This window comes from Lactuca sativa, chromosome 8 (assembly GCF_002870075.4).
Source record: "Lactuca sativa cultivar Salinas chromosome 8, Lsat_Salinas_v11, whole genome shotgun sequence".
NCBI classification, from domain to species: Eukaryota; Viridiplantae; Streptophyta; class Magnoliopsida; order Asterales; family Asteraceae; genus Lactuca; species Lactuca sativa.
The window spans coordinates 90,537,320-90,556,559 of NC_056630.2; the positions used below are offsets into that span (position 1 = coordinate 90,537,320).

The 19,240-nt window shown below is 37.5% G+C and overlaps 1 protein-coding gene across 3 annotated transcripts; it reads right to left on the reverse strand.

Annotated features, from left to right (window-relative positions):
• Positions 1–282: 282 nt before the first annotated feature.
• Positions 283–5,245, reverse strand: LOC111887375 (uncharacterized). Of its 3 annotated transcripts, XM_052767018.1 has the most exons (10): positions 5,061–5,245; positions 4,673–4,749; positions 2,533–4,116; positions 2,205–2,431; positions 1,791–2,123; positions 1,469–1,715; positions 1,266–1,394; positions 966–1,181; positions 758–881; positions 283–691 (listed from the first exon to the last, which is right to left on the reverse strand). In XM_052767018.1, the coding sequence occupies exons 3-10, from the start codon at positions 4,078–4,080 to the stop codon at positions 453–455; spliced, it is 3,063 nt and encodes a 1,020-aa protein (XP_052622978.1). In that variant the 5' UTR covers positions 4,081–4,116; positions 4,673–4,749; positions 5,061–5,245; the 3' UTR covers positions 283–452. The 3 variants fall into 3 exon arrangements, with proteins under 3 accessions (XP_052622978.1, XP_023739309.1, XP_052622979.1); XM_023883541.3 differs by lacking the exon at positions 4,673–4,749; XM_052767019.1 differs by lacking the exons at positions 4,673–4,749; positions 5,061–5,245 and having other exon boundaries at positions 2,533–4,265.
• Between the last annotated feature and the right edge of the window lie 13,995 nt (positions 5,246–19,240).

A 19,240-nucleotide genomic window follows, 5' to 3' on the forward strand; every position in this document is an offset into this window, starting at 1 on the left:
AATAAAAACTATATTTTGCGTAAAGCAAATAAACACATGGGATGTGAACCCTTCCAGAATACATCCATCCTGGCCATGTTTTGAGAGTAGTGTGACATTGGCAAGCACGTGCATGACACATGTTTTATTGCGTCATTAATACCTATATAATCTTTTACCTTTTTACTATAATCTTTACAGAAACAGTCCTTGTAATTTGGTACAAATTGCATATGCGTTCTGATTCAAAGTTTAATATGTTATATTGTTGATTTAAATAAAAATTGGTGAATTTGTTTGGAATATCATAAACTAGTTTGGAGTGTGTGTTATGAGTTATTAAAGAATATATATAAATTGCGTGTTATTAAATTTCCGAATTGTTGAGACTCGTGGTGAACAAAATTTGTAAAACTTATTCGCCAGGTGGCGTACCCTTATTGGTTGTGAGTTATAGTTATAGTGAACCGGGTTTAAGCAGGTGAGGGGATGGGGTCAGGCTGCAAGGCTTTCTTGACTAACTCCGACTGTTCAGTCCCGTGAACTCCATAGAATCCGGTGGCGGTAGCAGCAGAGGTTCCCCGGCCCACGTATTTGATGTCATATATGGTACCTCTTCCCAACACCTTCATGGCTGTAGCAAGGCGATGAGAAATGTAGGAATATGCCCCCATGTTCATCGGCTCCTCCTGACACCAAACAATCTCCGCATCTGAACAAAATAATTGTATTATTAATTAGTCAATAAAATAATTTCAAATTAATTTTTAATACTTACTTGGGTAACGCTTTAATTCACGTTGGATTAGGTCATATGGGAAAGGGCAAAGCTGTTCAACCCTACAAATCGCAACGTCTTTGCTTCCCGTTGACTTCCTTGCTTCATCAAGCTCATAATACACCTACACCAAAATACAAACATAACAGATTGTAAATGCCCTTTTGAATCAATGATAATTACAAAGATAGCCATTGGATGTACGTACCTTTCCAGAGCAAAGAACTAAGCGTCTAATGCCCTCTTCGAGATCCGAGTGGCCGTTTTGATCCTTGATAAGACGCTTAAAACGGGTCCCTTGTTTGTCATAACCCGGGTGGCCTTCAGCATCATCGAATTCTGATAAATTTGACTTACAGTCTTTATGGCGAAGTAGATTTTTAGGAGACATTACAATTAGCGGCTTACGAAAGTCCCTGTGCAGCTGCAATATGTAAAAAGTTATGACTCCGTAACCTTTTTTTTTTTTGTACTAATTTAAAAAAAGAACGGGAGCTTCGGCTTTTACTTGTCTACGCAAGACATGGAAATAATTTGCTGGGGTTGTGACATTGACGACTTGCCAATTGCATGTTTGGATTTGCGTACGGAGTGTGGGGTCCATTTCGGGGATAACAAACGGATCATCGTCGCTCATCTGGCATATCATCAAACTAAAGTTTATAAAGAGATTTGAGTAAAGCAATAACCAAAAGTGGAATGAATTAATACTTGAAGGAAACGTTCGAGCCTTGCACTGGAATGTTCAGGGCCTTGACCATCGTAGCCATGAGGCAGCAATATGACTAAGCCAGTCTGACGTAGCCACTTGGCCTCCCCACTGCTTAAGAATTGGTCAAACATGACCTGAGCTCCGTTTGAAAAATCACCAAATTGGGCTTCCCATAACACCAACGAATTTGGATTTTCCATTGAATAACCCAATTCAAACCCTAGAACACCAAACTCCGAAAGAGAGCTGCATACATACATGTATTAAAAAATATTGATACGAGTCAATAGTGTTGATTATTAAGTTAGGTTAGTTACGTACCTGTTGCTGACAGTGAACATTTCGGGATGCTGATTGGACATAACATGATCCAACGGACAGTATCGTTCACCGGTGTCCTGATCATGGATGACAGAATGACGATGACTGAAAGTACCTCTCTCAACATCCTGACCACTCAACCTCACGTGATTCCCCTCCACCAGCAAAGTCGCGAAAGCAAGGGCTTCTGCAACCGCCCAATCAACACCCTCCCCTGATTCGATCATCTTTAATCGGTCGCCAAATATCTTTTTAACTGCTCTGTGAGCCTTGAAGCTTTCTGGAAGCGTTGTGATTGCCTTCCCAACATTCTTCAAGATTTCAGGCTGGACCCTGACAACCAAAAACATTTTACTTTTTTAGTAACAGAATTTTTTTTTTTTGGGACCAAATATGTAATTTTTTTTTTTTTACCCGGTGTTACGAATGCGTGAGAGTTGTTCAGGGGATTTGAATCCAGACCAGTAAGCTGAAAGCCAATCCCTTTTCTTTTGGGCGTAATCTTTACTTGCCATGAATTCTTCATTCAAGATTGTGGTTACCTTCTTTTGCATTCTGTCGATGTCTTCTTTTGTTGATTGACCACTTTCCAACAGCTTCTTTTGGTAGATTTCAAGTGCCGATGGGTGGCTTCTGATAACCTATAGTAAAAAATGAAACAACTGGACTAAATCCGTAACTTTTGAAAAAAAAATAAGGACTAAAGTTGTAACAAGAGAGTTAAGAGATTCTAGATTCTGACCTTGTACATTTTAGGCTGAGTGAAAAAAGGTTCATCAATTTCATTATGCCCAAATCTTCGATAACACGTAATATCAACCACAACATCGGAATGAAACGTCTGCCGCCACTCAGCCGCCAGCTCACACGCATGAACAACCGCTTCCACGTCATCACCATTAACATGAAAAATCGGAGCATCCAAAGCTTTAGCAACATCCGTACAATACTGTGAAGATCTTCCCGATTTGGGATCAGTAGTAAACGCGACTTGATTATTGACGACAATATGAATTGTTCCACCAGTTGTATAATTAGGAAGAGCACTCAAATGCAAAGTCTCATAAACAACACCTTGTCCAGCAAAACTCCCATCTCCATGAATCAAAATCCCCATGTTCTTCGTTCTATCGACATCATTAGAATAGTATTGTTTTGCTCGTGTTTTCCCAATCACAACAGGATCAACAGCTTCTAAATGACTAGGGTTTGCAACTAACGACAAATGAATATGTTTTCCACCTCTTGTGGCTCGATCATATGAAGTCCCTAAATGATACTTCACATCACCAGTTCCTGTATAAAGTCCGACTTCATCAATAGGTTTTGTTCCACCACTAAATTCACTGAAGATTTGTCTTAATGGCTTCCGAACAACGTTTCCTAAAACATTTAATCTTCCTCTGTGGGACATACCAATGACGATGCTTTCAACTCCAAGATCTGCTGATCTGTCAAACATTTCTTTCATACCTGGGATTAGGGTTTCACCACCTTCAAGACCGAATCTTTTTGCAGCTGTCCATTTTGTTGCTAGAAAGTTTTCGAATTGTGTGCTCCAAATGAGTCTATCAAGAATGACTTCGCGCCTTTTACTATTGTATTGACTTGGAGATGGGGTTTCTATTCTGTCTCTTAACCAGTTACAATGATCGCGATTTGCAATGTGCATGTATTCGTAACCTATGCTTCCACAATAAGCTTGTTCGAGTCTAGTCAAGATTGCTCTTAGGGTTTGAACAGGGCGATTTTCGGATAAAAAACCCGACATTTTCCATACCCCTAGGAAGAATTCACGGTCTAGGTCGGATTCGGTGAACCCGTAGAAACCCGGGTCAAGATCACCTGGGATGTCTCGTTGTTCGAGGCTTAATGGATCTAATTTGGCTTTCATGTGGCCATGAAATTGGTAAGCTCTCACGAGTAATAACAATTTCATGGATTCTTGAATGGTTTGACCGGATACTCCAGGGGATATGGATGCTTGACCTACGAAGTTTCTGAAGAAATTGTCCCATGATTCATCGACGCTAGTGGGGTCCGCCTCCCAGGCTCTCTGCATTTCTTCCAAGTAGACACTGCTGGTTCCATCTAAGAAGTTGTCTGATAATTTGGAAAGTGGAACAGATCGTGGAATGGGTGATTGTGGTTTTGATTTGGGAATTGTGGTGTGAAAATGGTGGATTCTTGATGGAAGGAGTCGAGGTCTTGATGCATAGGATCTGCCTTGTGTTAGGGTTTTCCTAATTGCAAGCTTTGCTACACTAGTTCCAGCTCTCAACCATGCCATTTTTAACCTTCAAGTTTGTGTTCTAGAGCTCAATTCCTGCTAAAACAAAATTTGATTATATAAACCAATGTAATTTAAAAAATCTGTAGTAGAAGAAGGAAAGGTTTTTGATGTTAAAAAAGAAGCAATATGTATGTATTACAATAGGTAAAAATCTATGCCAGGATCTCATAATCAAAAGTTTTGTTTAAGCACCATAAATAAATCCATAATAATGAACAAACCGAAGGGGAAACAGTTTATAGACTTTTAAACAACAAAATTTTTGTATAAGAACTGTGTGGATTGATAAATCGAATGACTGTTGGATGAGGATGAGGATGAACACAGAAATCAACAGCAATTTCTAACCCATTGGTTTGGAGATTGAAGTAATTAATAAAATAACGATGATGAGAAATGAAAAGACAAGTTTTGTGAGTGATGATGAGATGAAGAAGGGCTCTCTCGTTCATTCTGATAAGGGGAAAAATCAGAAACAAAATAAAGGATCATAACAAAACAATATAGAAATCTGATATCAACATCAAATTCCAATCCCTTGGATCGGAAAGAAAATAAATCAAAGAATAATGCAGAGAAAAGAACAAACCCTAGGTTTATCAAAAGATGAATACACGATCTCACTTCCCCTTGCGCAGATTGTTTACATTCTGAGAGATTATAGATCTACGAAAACAAATTTTCTTCATGAAATAACACGTAAACAAATTAAAAAATCAGCGTAAACTTGCATGCCATACAACATTATATTCAGAAATCAAGGAGTAGACACACACTGACACGCATGAATTCGTTATCAAAATTAGCAAAATTCCAAACGTACTACAAATTACAAATTACGCATCATAATCAGTGAAAAAGAAAGCTAACAATAAAGCATTAGGACCACAGGCATAAAATCAGAATCAACATGGATGTCCAAACGGTTTATTCCGAAACAAATTAAAAATAACGAGGATGAACGAATATGAACAAACCTAATTCTGTGAGAGATCAAAAACCGCTTCCGTTTCTCCTTATGAAGATTGTTTGCAGATAGCGTATATAGATCTCGATTTATTCATTCATTGCGACCAATAGCTTCGCCCCATTTGCACCTTAACCAGAGCATAAGAACAGTTGCTACTACAATTCTGTTTCTCTTTCTAGAGACGACGATAGTCCATACGTTCTACTACTGCCCCCTGTAGGTTAATATATTTTCATTTTCGTCCTCCTAAGTTTTCTTTTTGTGTACATTCGTCCCTTAACCTTTTTGCTTCTTCCACTTAAAAAAAAATCAATTTATCTATATATAAGATAAAAATCAACTTTTGATATATAAAAAAATCACCTCTCTTTAGGAAATTGAAAAATGGTTAAATATTATAACATGATGATAATATTTCATTCTTGGTGTTATATATATATATATATATATATATATATATATATATATATATATATATATATATATATATATATATATATATATATATATATATATATATATATATAACTATTTTTATAAATGGTTTTCTCTAATTTACCAGAATCCTAAATGAATGTGGCAATGTGTTTTGAAAGTAAAAGAAAAGTATAGGGAGGGTTAGTGTAAATATTTTTAATTTATTGGTTGAGAAATTCTTAAACCGAATTTAATGTTTGATCATGAGAGAAAAGGCATACACGTGGAATATCTTTTTTTGCATATTTTCTATTACATGCGGCAGAAATGGTAGCCTTTTTTGTAGCGAAGAACAATTCTAACGTTTTTTTATAAATTGTATTTTGTTTTAAGTTCCAAAAAAAGTGAATAAATTTGACAAATATAACTTTAATTAAAGAATTGGAAAAGTCATTAGAATCGATATTCGACAATATAGTAACAATATGACCGATCACACTAAAATCAACTTGTTATTGTATAGGATATTTTCTAAAAACATATTTAACATAAAATATTTACTTTATTTATGCTAAATACAATAAATATTTTACCGGTTCTCAGTCCGAAAGCAAAACGTGGCCAAATTGAAATAGACATGTTTAATAATGGTATAAAGTGAAAAACATCAAAAAAAAAAAAATATGTGTAGGGAGGTGAATATCTCGTACCTAAAATATGAAGGACCTGTTTTGAAAATATTCCCCAAATCCGGCGGTAGCGAAGGCCATGGGCTCCGCCAAATCGACAATATATTTTTTTTAAAAAAATAAACCAATAAAAACATCCCCTCAAAATTTTTATAAACTATTGAAAGGTCATTTTATATTTTATATTCTAGAATAATTTATAAATAATTTTAAAAGACTCATTGATATTCTAAAAGTCTAAAAGTCACTAATAAATATCCAACTTAATTTTTTCTATAAAATCATTAAGCTTTAAGTTTTGTATTTATTTAAAAAAACATATTTGTTTTAAAATTTATTGTTATTATCATTTAATATTATAACTTATTATTATTATTATTATTATTATTATTATTATTGTCGTCGTCGTCTTTTTTTGTTACAATATTATGAGATGGCATAAATTTTCCAATTTTTGTCATTTACAGTTCAATTATAACAATTCTTCGGTAAACAGTCATTGTACATCAATTCAAGACAGACGAGTAAAATGATTATTTGTCCTAGGATTGCAAGAAATATGATGTTTTTGAAATTTTACATGTTAATCTTTGTATTCTAGAAACTATCAATAATGAGCCATAGATGACACACACAAACACACACGACGAACTCAGATTATGTTTGTGATATCAATCCAAATATGTTGGATGTTGGGAAAAAACAGGCACGACAAAGAGGTAAGTCTTGTTTAAGTAGTCTTGTTTAAGTGGTAAAAATGTAATTTTGTCTCCAGTATTGATATTTTTCAAATAAAGGCAAGTTTATTACATGTTTTATGTAAGGATCGGAGATCATAGATCCCTTAATTTCGAGGATAATTCAATGGATGGTTACACTATTGCCTTTGGTATTAGGAATCTTACACACATTGAAAAGTTCTTGATGAAGCATACATGTATTTCTTTCATAGTTTTTTTAAAAAAAATAGTAATTTGTCATTTTTTACTTCATGGAGCTTTTGTTTAGAAGAAATATTAATGGTTATTTTTCAATTAGGGGGTGTTTGAGATTGTTTTTTGAACTCCAAAAGTGTTTTTAGGCAAAAATGTATTGACTTATGGTGGTGACCAAATGAGTTTTTAGAAAAATGTTTATATTAGCTTTTGTATTGGCAATAAGCTTTACAATTGTAAAATGAATAAAAAGGTCACGGAAATAGATGAGGGAAGAAAAAGAGAGCGAGAGAGTTTATTAAGGGTAATATTGTCATTTTTAGTTCAAAAAGTCTAGGATACTATAATACACAAATAAATAAAAGTACGTTGTTAGTTCTTGTTGTAAATCAAACTAATATATGCTTAAGGAAACCGACAAATAAAATTGAGAATTATATGTCGATTAGTTTCGAACAATAGGTCTAATTATTATTAATATGTTTACCAAGTTTCGTCCAGAAACCAGATTAATCCTTCTCGATTAGATCTGAGTATAAAAAAGATAGAAGAAGATTGTCCTGTTGTTGAATGAAATTACACGCATGACAGAAAAGTAAAATTGACCTATCGATGACTGATCTTGAACTTGGAATAACTGCATGGATCGGAATCTTGTTCTTAAAGGTTTTTACTTCGCTTCTACTGGAAATCGATAAATACAAAGCGAATACTCGGATCCTGGAAGAAAAAACGCAGAGAGAGGGAGAGAGCTTCGATTTTTCGTGAGTAGTCAATACGGTTCCTAGGGAGCAATATTTATAGGTGTTGAAACCCTAGAAAGCATGAAACGAGTCCTCATAGGCCGGCCCCTAGAAACCCTAGGGCGAGGACTTGCTCTCCAAGCAGTTGTTTCCTAATCCTTCCAGAATGTCCCGACTCGTCCTCCTCGAAGTCAACGACGGTCAACCATTTGAACGGATCAATCAAACCGGCTTGACACGAACTCGTCAAAAATAAAAGCTAATAAGCTCCTAGCACGTCGTGCGAAGTGCAAAGTGCGCCTAAATCGTGCCATTTTGCGCAATGGCGGCGTCGGCTAGTGCTAGGATAGGCTAGGCGCGCGTGTGGGCTTGGCCCATTCCTTTGATCTACTAAAGCCTTTGGTGGCCTATCAAGGGAATAAGCTTATAAACCCATTAAAATTTTCTTCCCCCACCAATGTGGGATAGAGGAAACTTACCAACTTACAACCTTTCCTCCATAATTTCCAACAATCCCCCACCAAGTTGGAAATTTTCTTTTACTCAGACAGATGATGTCACTTGGGTGTCATAAAGATTAAACCCTAGTTTAAGAACAAACAAGAAGAAACCAATTTGATGGTATCCTTATAGGTTTAAACCACGAACCTTATGACCTCTCTGGTTTACCCCCACACATAACAAGTCGTCTTTGCATTCTCCCTGAGCGCTAATATGGTCATGCGCTATAAACCCTTTTCATGACCCTTCAGAAGATAAACCACTAATCTTCACTTGAGGCGGCACTACCTCTAGATCATATAGGCAAAGTTTCACAACATCTTCGTTGCTTATATGTATCCAAAACTTTGTTAAGAGTCGTAACTCAACCTCATTCTCGGCAACGACATACTATCCTACCTCGCATGGATCTATTGTTAATGATAGTACCTTCTATCGTTAGTGACTTCATTGTTACCCTTTAAACTTGAGAATTAGGAGCACTAATTTCAGGTTGGGTTTCCATCACTAAGAGATTTTACTGTGGTTTTAGACCCATGACTCTCGTGGTAGATGTAACCAAATCTCTCGTTGGAGGTTTGGTAAATAGATCTGCCAAGTTCCTACTAGTCTTGACATAGACAACCTTGATGGTACCACTTTCAGTTAGTCGTCTCATAAAATTGTGTCTCAAACCTACATGTCTCGACTTCCCATTATATATTGGATTATATAATTTAGACAATGTGGCCTCACTGTCACAGTACATGGGTATTGAAAGTAATGGAATATCCCATAGACAGATATCCACAAGTAGATCTCGAATCCACTCTGCCTCTTTGCCCGCTGCTTCTAAGGAAATTAGCTCTACTTCCATCATTGAATGAGCTATGCATGTCTGTTTCTTGCTCGCCCAACAAATAGCACCACCAGATAGAGTATAAATCCAACTACTTGTGGATTTTTAATCATCAGTGTGATTAATCCAGCTGGCATCGGAATAACCTTCAACTATTCCATTAGATGATGAATATGTTAACTCAAAAGTACTTATCCTTTTCAGGTATCCTAGTACTCTACCCACTACCTTCAAGTGCTCCGTGTAACGACTGTAGATCAGGGCTAGTCAATTTAGAGACGTTAAGTGTCAAAAAAAAATTATAGAAGAATTTTTAGGATGAATAATCTTAACTAAGTTGTAGTATATGTTACAAAGATTTTGTACATATAAAGAACGCCGAAATCCGAGTTATAACGAAGAAGTTATGACTTGTCGAAGTTTCGCGACAGAACCGACACGACGCTGAATGACGTAAAAAGTGAATTTATGTTAGAGTTATATTTAACCTTAGTGATCTAAATGAAAGTCGTAGAGTTCGTTAAACTGAGAGCGTGCATAAAAGAATGCCCAAATCTGACTTCGTAGGAGGAAGTTATGATTTTTCTAAGTTTCGACCTAGCGGTATGCAGCCCGAATACTCGATTTGAGATCGAGCGGTTTTTAGCCGAAACAATCTAAACGAGAATCGAAGATCTTGTTGATAGTAGTGCAACGGTAAAAAGAAAGACGAAAACGGATGTCAGACGAAGAAGTTATGAATTTATAACGGAGTTTTCTTGTCTCGGCCTACTAAAAATAAATAATAAAAAAAGTCAAAATTAGCGGACGGAGTCTAAATGAAAGTTGTAGATCGTAGTTTCACCTACACGGGGATATAAAGAACGTCAAAAACGGAGCTCGTATGAGGAAGATATGAATTTTTGAAGTTTATTAAATAATTAGAGTATTTAATTTAAATATAAATTCGGATATTATCCAGAGGGGGGGGGGGAGTCACCGGCCTTATCCACATTACGCCCAGCGTAATTCGAAGAATCAGCCCCTATATAAAGGGTGCGAGGGCAGCCGAGTTCCTTGCTCAATTTCTCTCTTCTCTCTCCCGTTTTACCTCGATTTTCGTGCAAGAAATATCCCGAAGCTCCGGTATCATTCCCAAGACCCAAAGCAAGTCCCGAAGCCCCGAAGATCCCGAGAAGTGCGATTCTCGAGCCGAAGCTCTGCCCGCGAGAAGCCAATTTTTGTGAAGATCTAACGAAGAATACTACTTCTACAAGCCGTAGCGTTGTCCGATCATCTTCTAATCAAGTGAGTGTGTGGTTACTTTCTTCTAGCACATAAATATGAAGTTTTTGTTATGAAATACGTGCTATGTGTTTATATATTGTTGTTTATTTGAGATGAGTGTGAATGGATGTTTTATATAGTTTTTAAAAGAGTTAAATTGTATATGTATTTTATATCTACAAATATGTTGGGTAGAACATGGGTAGATGAGATAGTTGGTGTGTGATAAAAGGATGAGTTGGATAATGGGATCAAGAGGTTAGTTTTAGATATGTGAGTAGGGATCTGATCAAGAGGCTAGTTATAGATCCGTGAGTATGGATTAGACCAAGAGGTTAGTTTTAGATCCGGGAGTATGGATCAGGTAAAGATATAAAACTTGTTATTAGTCCGGGAGTATGGATTAAGACTAAGTTAATTGTCCCTAGTCCGGGAGTATGGATTTGGCACAGTTATTGATCCGGGAGTATGGATTAGATCAGGATTAAGGTATAGTTAATTTTCCCTATTCCAGGAGTATGGATTGGGTACAATTATTGATCCGGGAGTATGGATCAGATCATGATGTTAGTTTTAGATCCGTGAGTATGGATCAGGTAGTTTTAGATCCGTGAGTATGGATCAGGGGAAAAGGTTAGTTTTAGATCTGTAACTGTGAGTATGGATTAGGTGAAAAGGTTAGTTTTAGATCCGTGAGTATGGATCGGGTGAAGAGGATAGTTTTAGATCCGTGAGTAGGGATTAGGTAAATAGGAAAATTTTAGATACGAGAGTTTAGATCGTGTCGTTGTGAGGATCGATGGGGTGGGATAAGAGTTGCCTTTATATGGTGAAATTGTACAAGTTTGAATGTTCTATATTTATAAATATATGATATAACAATGTAGGATGAAAACCCTATATGCTCACCAGGCTCCCAAGCCTGACCTACTCAGTTTTCTTTGTATCACAAGTATCGATACGAAGACATATTTCACAGAGAGATTTAAAGGAGATATAAATCATTAGTGTAATTGAATGTAAGTTCTGTTTATACTTATATGTCTGTATCGAAACATGACATCCCGAAGTTTTATTATTAAATGAAAATACATTCTCTTTGAGAAATGTTTTGATAAGTTATTATCATATCTTGTTTTGGGAACAAATTCCGCAACCGTTTTCTTTGAAATATTACTCTGATTTTTAAAACAAAGCATAAAAAATCGGTCTTTTCTAGCTGTGAAATTGGGGATGTCACACTCCGTGCTTGGATTAACAGTATACTGACTTAGTTTGCTTACAGTGAATGCGATGTCAGGTCGAGTGCAGTGAGTAGCATACATCATGCTTCCAGTTGCATTAGCATATTCTAGTTAAGCCACTACTCGACTAGAATTTACCTTTAGTTTCACACTTGAATCAAAAGGGGTGTTGAATTCCTTAATGTTCAAATGATGAAACTTTGTCAAAATTTTCTCTATGTAATGAGACTGACTCAGAGAAATCTGACCACCTGTCCTTTTCACCTTGATACCAAGAATTGTATCAACTTCTCCAAGATCTTTCATCTTAAAGTTCCAGGATAGGTATTTCTTCGTCTCAAGAGTACCTTCCAGGTGAGTGCCAATGATCAACATATCATCAACATAAAGACATATAACTACTATGTAATCGGATGTATATTTGGAATAAATACACCTGTCAGCACTGTTGTGCTGAAAACCAAAAGCAGTCACAGTGGTGTCAAATCTCGCATGCACTGTTTGGGAGCTTTCTTCAACCCGTACAAGGATTTAACAAGTCTACACTCTTTGTTTTCTTGTCCAGGTATCACGAATCCTTCAAGTTGCTCCAGGTAAATCTCCTCCATGAGATAACCATTCAGAAAGGTTGTCTTCACATCCATTTGATAAATGTAGAATCCTTTTGTAACATCCCAAAATACGACCCAAAATTTTTTGTTTTAATAATAATAAAAATCATATACTGATCGTCATATCATAAAAACCATACGTCAAATATCTCAACTCATAATAAAATGTCGTGAAACAACTGTATCAAATCAAACTATGAATCAAAACAAACTCCCAGGATAAAGACTGAAGTTGTGGTGTGTGCGATGCCATTATCCCGAGCTTTTATCCTTACTTACGGAAGTACCTGAAACCAAAACTGAAACTGTAAGCACGAAGCTTAGTGAGCTCCCCCAAACTACCACATACCATACAATAACATATAAGCATGTATTGGGCCTTGCCCACTGCATCGGACCGAAGCCCGGAAACTGCATCGGACCGTAGTCCGGAACTAACTGGGACCTTGTCCCCCTGCATCGGACCGGTGTCCGGAACTAGCTGCATCGGACCGAATTCCGGAACTAACTGCATCGGACCGAAGTCCAGAACTAACTGATCATAGCATAGCATAAACACATATCAACTAGCATGACACAAATAAACACATAAATCCTGCCTGAGCCACGAAGGCATCAAACACACTATCTGTTGCGTCGGACCAAAGTCCGGAACTACTGCTAGCTAATCGGGCCGGCAATGTGGCCGTAGACCCGTTCCTACTGGAAGGAAACTCACCTCGTAGCCTAGCTGCTGAAAGGACTGCTCCGGAATCTGTCTGATGCGGCTCCGGTTTCACCTCGGCTACAATTTCCATATGCACCATCAATCAAATACTGGGAATAATACTGAGGGTAAAATGACTCTCTTACCCCTGGTCCAAGTCAACCTAACTATCAAAGTCAACATTCAGTTGACCTGACTCGTCGAGTTGGGTCGCCAACTCGTTGAGTCCTTACTCTTACTTCCTTGATTCTACTCGCTACTACTCGTCGAGTTTTGGCACAAACTCGGCGAGTTCCTCTTTGCTACTAACATTCCGACAATCTGCATCCGACTCACCGAGTTGTATGAACAACTCGTCGAGTTCTCCTTCATTAGATGAACATTCTAGCTGTGACTCGCCGAGTTGTATGAACAACTCGTCGAGTTTGTTCTTGAGGCATGAAGATTGCCTTGGACTCGCCGAGTCAGGGCATTGACTCGCCGAGTTCTTCCACGAATGAGTCTAACCCTCTAGCTCACCGAGTCCATCTCTCACTCACTGGTTCCACTCGGCATAACTCGAAAAAGGAAAAATAGGGGACTCACGACTCGACTCGCCGAGTCTGAAGAACGACTCGCCAATTCGTATGCATGCAAACACTATATACTCGATTCTGCTTGAAACCAATCCATACCATTAATAGATCTGGGTTCCTGGGACTTGATTAACATGTAAAGTTTCCAACTTTATGTGTAAATAACATCAAATGAAGGTTTTAAGGTTCAAAGCACACTATAAGAGTAGATCTAGAGCTTCCATGCAAAATGGATCCATAAAGGTGCTAGATCTAAGCTTCTGGAATTCAAACCTAGCTAGATCCGAAGGCTAATCAACTCCATGAGTCCTCTATGCTACTACTAAGCCAATAAATGGTTCAAGAATAGCTTTAATGGCTTCAAAAAGGGGATTTAAGCATAGAAACAGAAAAGGGCCAAGATATACCTTACTATCTTCTGAAATTCCTCAAGGATCTAGGATCTCCTTCTTCTCCTCTTGATCTACCTTCCTTTTTCTCTCAAGATCTTCAAAGAACACACCAAAATCACACAAAATGCAAAGAGGGCTCTAGGGTTTCGAGAATGATGCTCTGAGGGGTGATGGGGGCTGACTTGTGGCCTCAAAAGTTGTTTAAATAGGGTGCAAACCCTTGAAATTAGGGTTTCATCCAGACTGGCGGACTCGCCGAGTCTGGAATATAGACTTGCCGAGTCTCCAAATTAAACGTGCTCGAAATCCTGACTCTACTCGACGAGTCCAGCTACTGACTCGTCGAGTTCCCCTTAAAACTTGAAGAAAAATAACAATAAATAAAAATATAAATATCATACCAAAAATGGGGTGTTACACCTTTCAAAGCTAATATTGCTATGAGAGTTCTAATAGAACTAATCCTAACAACTTGGGCATAGGTATCAAAATAATTGATCCCTTATCGCTGCTTATAGCCCTTAGCAACCAAGCTTTCTTTATAGGCGGATATGGATCCATCTGGGTGATATTTTCTCTTGAATATCTATTTGGATCCTATGGGTCTTTTCCCCTTGGGTGGATCAGCTAACTCCTAAGTTTCATTACCCATAACTGAATCCATTTTGTCATTGATGGTTTCCTTCCATAAAGGAGCACCTCGAGACGTCATGGCTTCAGTAAAGGTCTTAGGATCATCATCCAAGTTAATTGTAAAGATGACCTCTCTCGTCACTTTTGTTTGAGTTCCTTCGACCAAGTAAGAATAGAAATCATCTCCAAAACTTTTCTCTATTCTAGCCCTTGTACTTCTCCTTGGTTCCTCCGTAATAGGAGGATATGGGAGTATTTCTCGAGAAGTACTTGTAGGTGTTTTATGACTGGAGTTTTCTTCATCCCTAGAAAACTTGTCCTCAAAGAATTCCACATCTCTCGATTCCACAACAACACCTGATTCAATATCTAATAATCGGTAAGCCTTGCTACTATGATAATATCCAATAAATATACTCTTATTAGCTCGTGCTCCTAATTTGGTTCGCTTAGGATCATGAGTCCGATAATAAGCAACACACCCCCACACTTTCAAATAGTCTAGGTTAGGCTTTCTACCTTTCCACAACTCATAAGGGCTTGTAGGAATCACACGACTAGTGATCCTATTATGAATATAGCAAGCAATCAATAGTTCTTCCCCCCACAGATTGTTTGGTTGACCCGATTGATTCAACATACAATTGACCATCTCACAAAGGGTTCAGTTCTTTATTTCAGCCAAACCATTATGTTGGGGAGTGTATGGTGAAGTTCTCTCATGTTTGATTCCATTCTCTTTGCAGAATCTGTCAAACTCATGGTTTAAATATTCTCCGCCTCTGTCCGAGCGAAGAATTTTGATGCATCTATTAAGTTGATTTTCGACTTCAGCCTTATACAGTTTAAATGCATAAATAGCTTTGTCTTTAGATCTCAGCAAATAAACATGTAAAGATCGACTGGAGTCATCACAGAATGTGATGAAATACCTTTTTCCTCCTCGAGTAAGGATTCCATTTAATTCACATATATCAGAATGAATCAACTCAAGCAATGATGTGTTTCTCTCAACTGATGGAAATGGTTTCTTAGTGAACTTTGATTTTACACATGTTTTCCATTTTTCAAAATCTTTTGTATCATATTTTAACATTTCTTTAGTTTGCAATTTTTTCAATGTTTTTAACATTAGTGTGTGCCAAACGTTTATACCATAAAGAATTTCAACAAATAAAATAACCAGAAAAGTTCACTTCATTCACCATGGGTGAACTTCAAACAAACATCACCTCTTCCTTGAACTTCAGCTTTGTGGCCATCAACACAGACGACAACTGTCCCATGTGGCATTGGGTGGTAAGTGCGGAAGCTCTCTCGTTGCCCACAAACATGCATAGTGACACCAGTGTCCACGATCCATCCTCGAGCATAAATTACTCGGATAAGGGAGGAGATCATGAAAATCTCTCCAAGGTTCACACTTGCCACCATGTCAGTAACCTTCTCGACTACATGTGAACCCAACCTGATTTGCGATCTTTTCATTCTCTTGCATAGTACCCAATCTCTCCATAGACGTGGCAATGTACAATCCTCTTAGGATTTGAGTTAGGATTCTAATCACCTATTTTCTTGAAGTTTTGTTTCGTGGGTCCCAAGTTCTTTTTGTTCTGTCCCCCAGACTTGCCTTTGTGACTAGAACCCCCAGCTGACACGTGATGCACACTCGATCCGACTTTACTACGCTTGTCCCTGATGCGAGTTTCCTTCTCAATGTGGAGGTGTTTCATCAGATCATCCAAGGAGTAGTCCTCAGATTTATGCATCATTCTCTTAAAGAAATCTTTCCACGAGGGTGGCAGTTTTGCGATGATCGCACCAACCTGAAAGATTTTTGGAATGGAGATGGAGAGTGCATTTAACTTGTTGACCATGAATTAGAGTTCATGCACTTGCTCCATGATTGATTTGTCATCAGCCATTTAAAACTCTAGGTACTTAGATACAAGGTATTTGTTAGTACCTTCCTCATGTGCCTTGTACTTAAGTTCCAACGCATTCCATAGCTCTCTTGGGTCTTTGACCGGCACGTAAAGATCATAGAGTCGATCCGATAGGGAGTTCTTGATCTAACCTACACACAGTTCCTCAGACTCTTTACGCAGAGTCCTTTGCTTTTCTAGTTCTGCGATGACCGTTAGGTCCACAGTTTTCCCTTCTTTGGGAATTGGATTAGCAGGAATTAGTGCCATATTTGGGTCCAACACAAAAGCGAGCTTCAAAACATGAAGCACGAACTTGACCTTTTCGACCCAACGGGTGTAGTTCTGACCATCAAATTGGTCAAGTTTGGCAAAATCTTGGTTCATGAAGTGGAAGCTAGCAGTAGACTCCATTAGTCTGTCGATTTATCACAATAAAAACCTTTAAGAATGTTGTAAATCAAACTAATAGATGCGCAAGGAAACCGAAAAATAATATTGAGAATTATATGTCGATTAGTTGCGAACAATAGATCCAATTATTATTAATATGCTTACCAAATTTCGTCTAGAAACCAAATTAATCCTTATTGATTAGATCTGATTATAAGAAATGTAGAAGAAGACTGTCCTATTGTTGGACGAAATTAAACGCAAGACAGAAAAGTAAAACCGACATGTCGATGGCTGATCTTGAAATTGGAATAATTGCACGGATCAGACTCCTGTCCTTAAAGGTTTTTACTTCACTTCTACTGGCTGTAAGCAACAGAGTAAAACCACAAGATTTAATGCAAATCTATCAATTTTTCAACAGCACTAGAAATCGATAAACACAAAGAGAATACTCGGAAACTAGAAGAAAAAACGCAGAGAGGGGGAGAGAGCTTCGATTTTCGTGAGTAGTCAATACGGATCCTAGGTTGAAACCCTAGAAGGCATGAAAGGGGCCCTCATAGGTCGGCCCCTAGAAACCCTAGGGCGACGACTTGCTCTCCAAGCAAGTTGTTTCCTAATCCTTGCAGAATGTCCCGACTCGTCCTCCTCGAAGTCAATAACGGTCAACCATTTAATTAGATCAGTCAAACCAGCTTGACCCGAACTCGTCAAAAATAAAAGTTCATTGGCTCCCAACGACCAATACGTCGTGCCAAGTGCGCCTAAATCACGCACTCGCTGCGTCTGCTAGTGCTAGGCTAGGCTAGGTGCACGCGTGGGCTTGGCTCATTCCTTTGATCCACTAAAGCCTTTGGTGGCCTATCAAAGTAATAAGCTTATAAACCTATTAAAAGTTTCTTCCCCCACCAATGTAGGATAGAGGAAACTTACCAACTTGCAACCTTTTCCTCTATAATTTCCAATATTTCTTGCATTACCCCTCTTATGAATCATGATCGAGTATGCTTTGTGGTTTGACGTAAAAACATCTTTAATGTTGACCAGACCTGGCCTTAATAAAAACAAAACAAAAAAACATTTAAGGTTTGTTGTAATTGTAATTTCCAGGAGGTGTTTGCTTCAATGATCGGGGATGTTGGATTTCAAAAGGTTAAGTATGAGTAGAGATGGCAACGGGGACAGGTATACCAAGGATCATGTTCCCCATCCCCATACACATTCCCATACCCGACATCATCCATATCCCTAATGGGGAATGGGGATCCACAGCGGGTAATTAGGGATTTTCCCCGTTACAAGGCTTTTAAACTTTTATGAAAAATAACTCAGTGATATATTAACCAACAAAAAAAAGATTATAGAAACAATATAAATCAATTCAATCACCGAATGACGTCAAACACGAACATTAACATTCAAGTTTAAAAATTAAACCATTTTTTTGCAAGAAAAAAAAACATAAACATAAAAAGTCTTCCAAAAAGTTGCCAAACATCATCTATCATCGAAACAATAACAATCAAGTTCAGCAAATTTCAATTTCAACTTTCGCATCGAACCTTTAAATATTATATATTCACCTACCAACAAAACAAATACAAAGTATAAACAAATGCATAAAAAACTATAAATTAATCGATTATAATCATGAAAAAAAATGGTTTCATTGTTACCATCAATTTTCACTATCTATGTCGTAATCATCAAAAATAGTTGCATTGTTATCCGAGGTAAATTGCACACCTTTATCTAAATAGAACAAAAAGTTAGTAGTAATTAGTAAATTAGAAACAAATAGAAATAATAATAAAATAGATAGATTACCATTGTTTACAATTTCCCACAACCAACTTTGTGTCCACATTAGAGCTTCAATTGTGTTTGGTTTAAGTCGACTTCAATGTGGGCTTATCAATCTTCCACTAGTACTAAATGTAGATTCGAAGGCAACGGTAGAGACGGGAATAGCCAATATATCTCTAGTTATTGCTTGCAATATAGGATATTTCGTTGCCCTTAATTTCCACCACGTCAAAATATCAAAGTCTTGAGGTTCAGGTTTGATCCCTTCTTCTAAGTAACAATCAAACTCGGTTTTCAAAACCGATTGAGGTACTCTATTCTTGGCCTTCACATACTTATCCCAAGCCGACAAATTTTCATCACCATCCATTTCATTTGTGGAAGCCCATATAATCACAACTCTTATGTAAATTTTTCATACTCTTTTCTTCGTATTCTTTAACCAAATCATCACAAAAACTTTTGATTCTACTAACTTGATTCGCATAGTCTTTCGGGTAGAGAAGTTGG

Bases quoted from the DNA above. Each gene is read 5' to 3' on its own strand.
- LOC111887375 (XM_023883541.3), bottom strand. From the start codon at position 4,080: ATGGCATGGTTGAGAGCTGGAACTAGTGTAGCAAAGCTTGCAATTAGG. The intron at 2,432-2,532 runs GTCAGAATCTAG...TTTTTACTATAG, and splicing joins CTCAGCCTAAAATGTACAAG to GTTATCAGAAGCCACCCATC. The intron at 2,124-2,204 runs GTAAAAAAAAAA...TTTGGTTGTCAG, and splicing joins TCACGCATTCGTAACACCGG to GGTCCAGCCTGAAATCTTGA.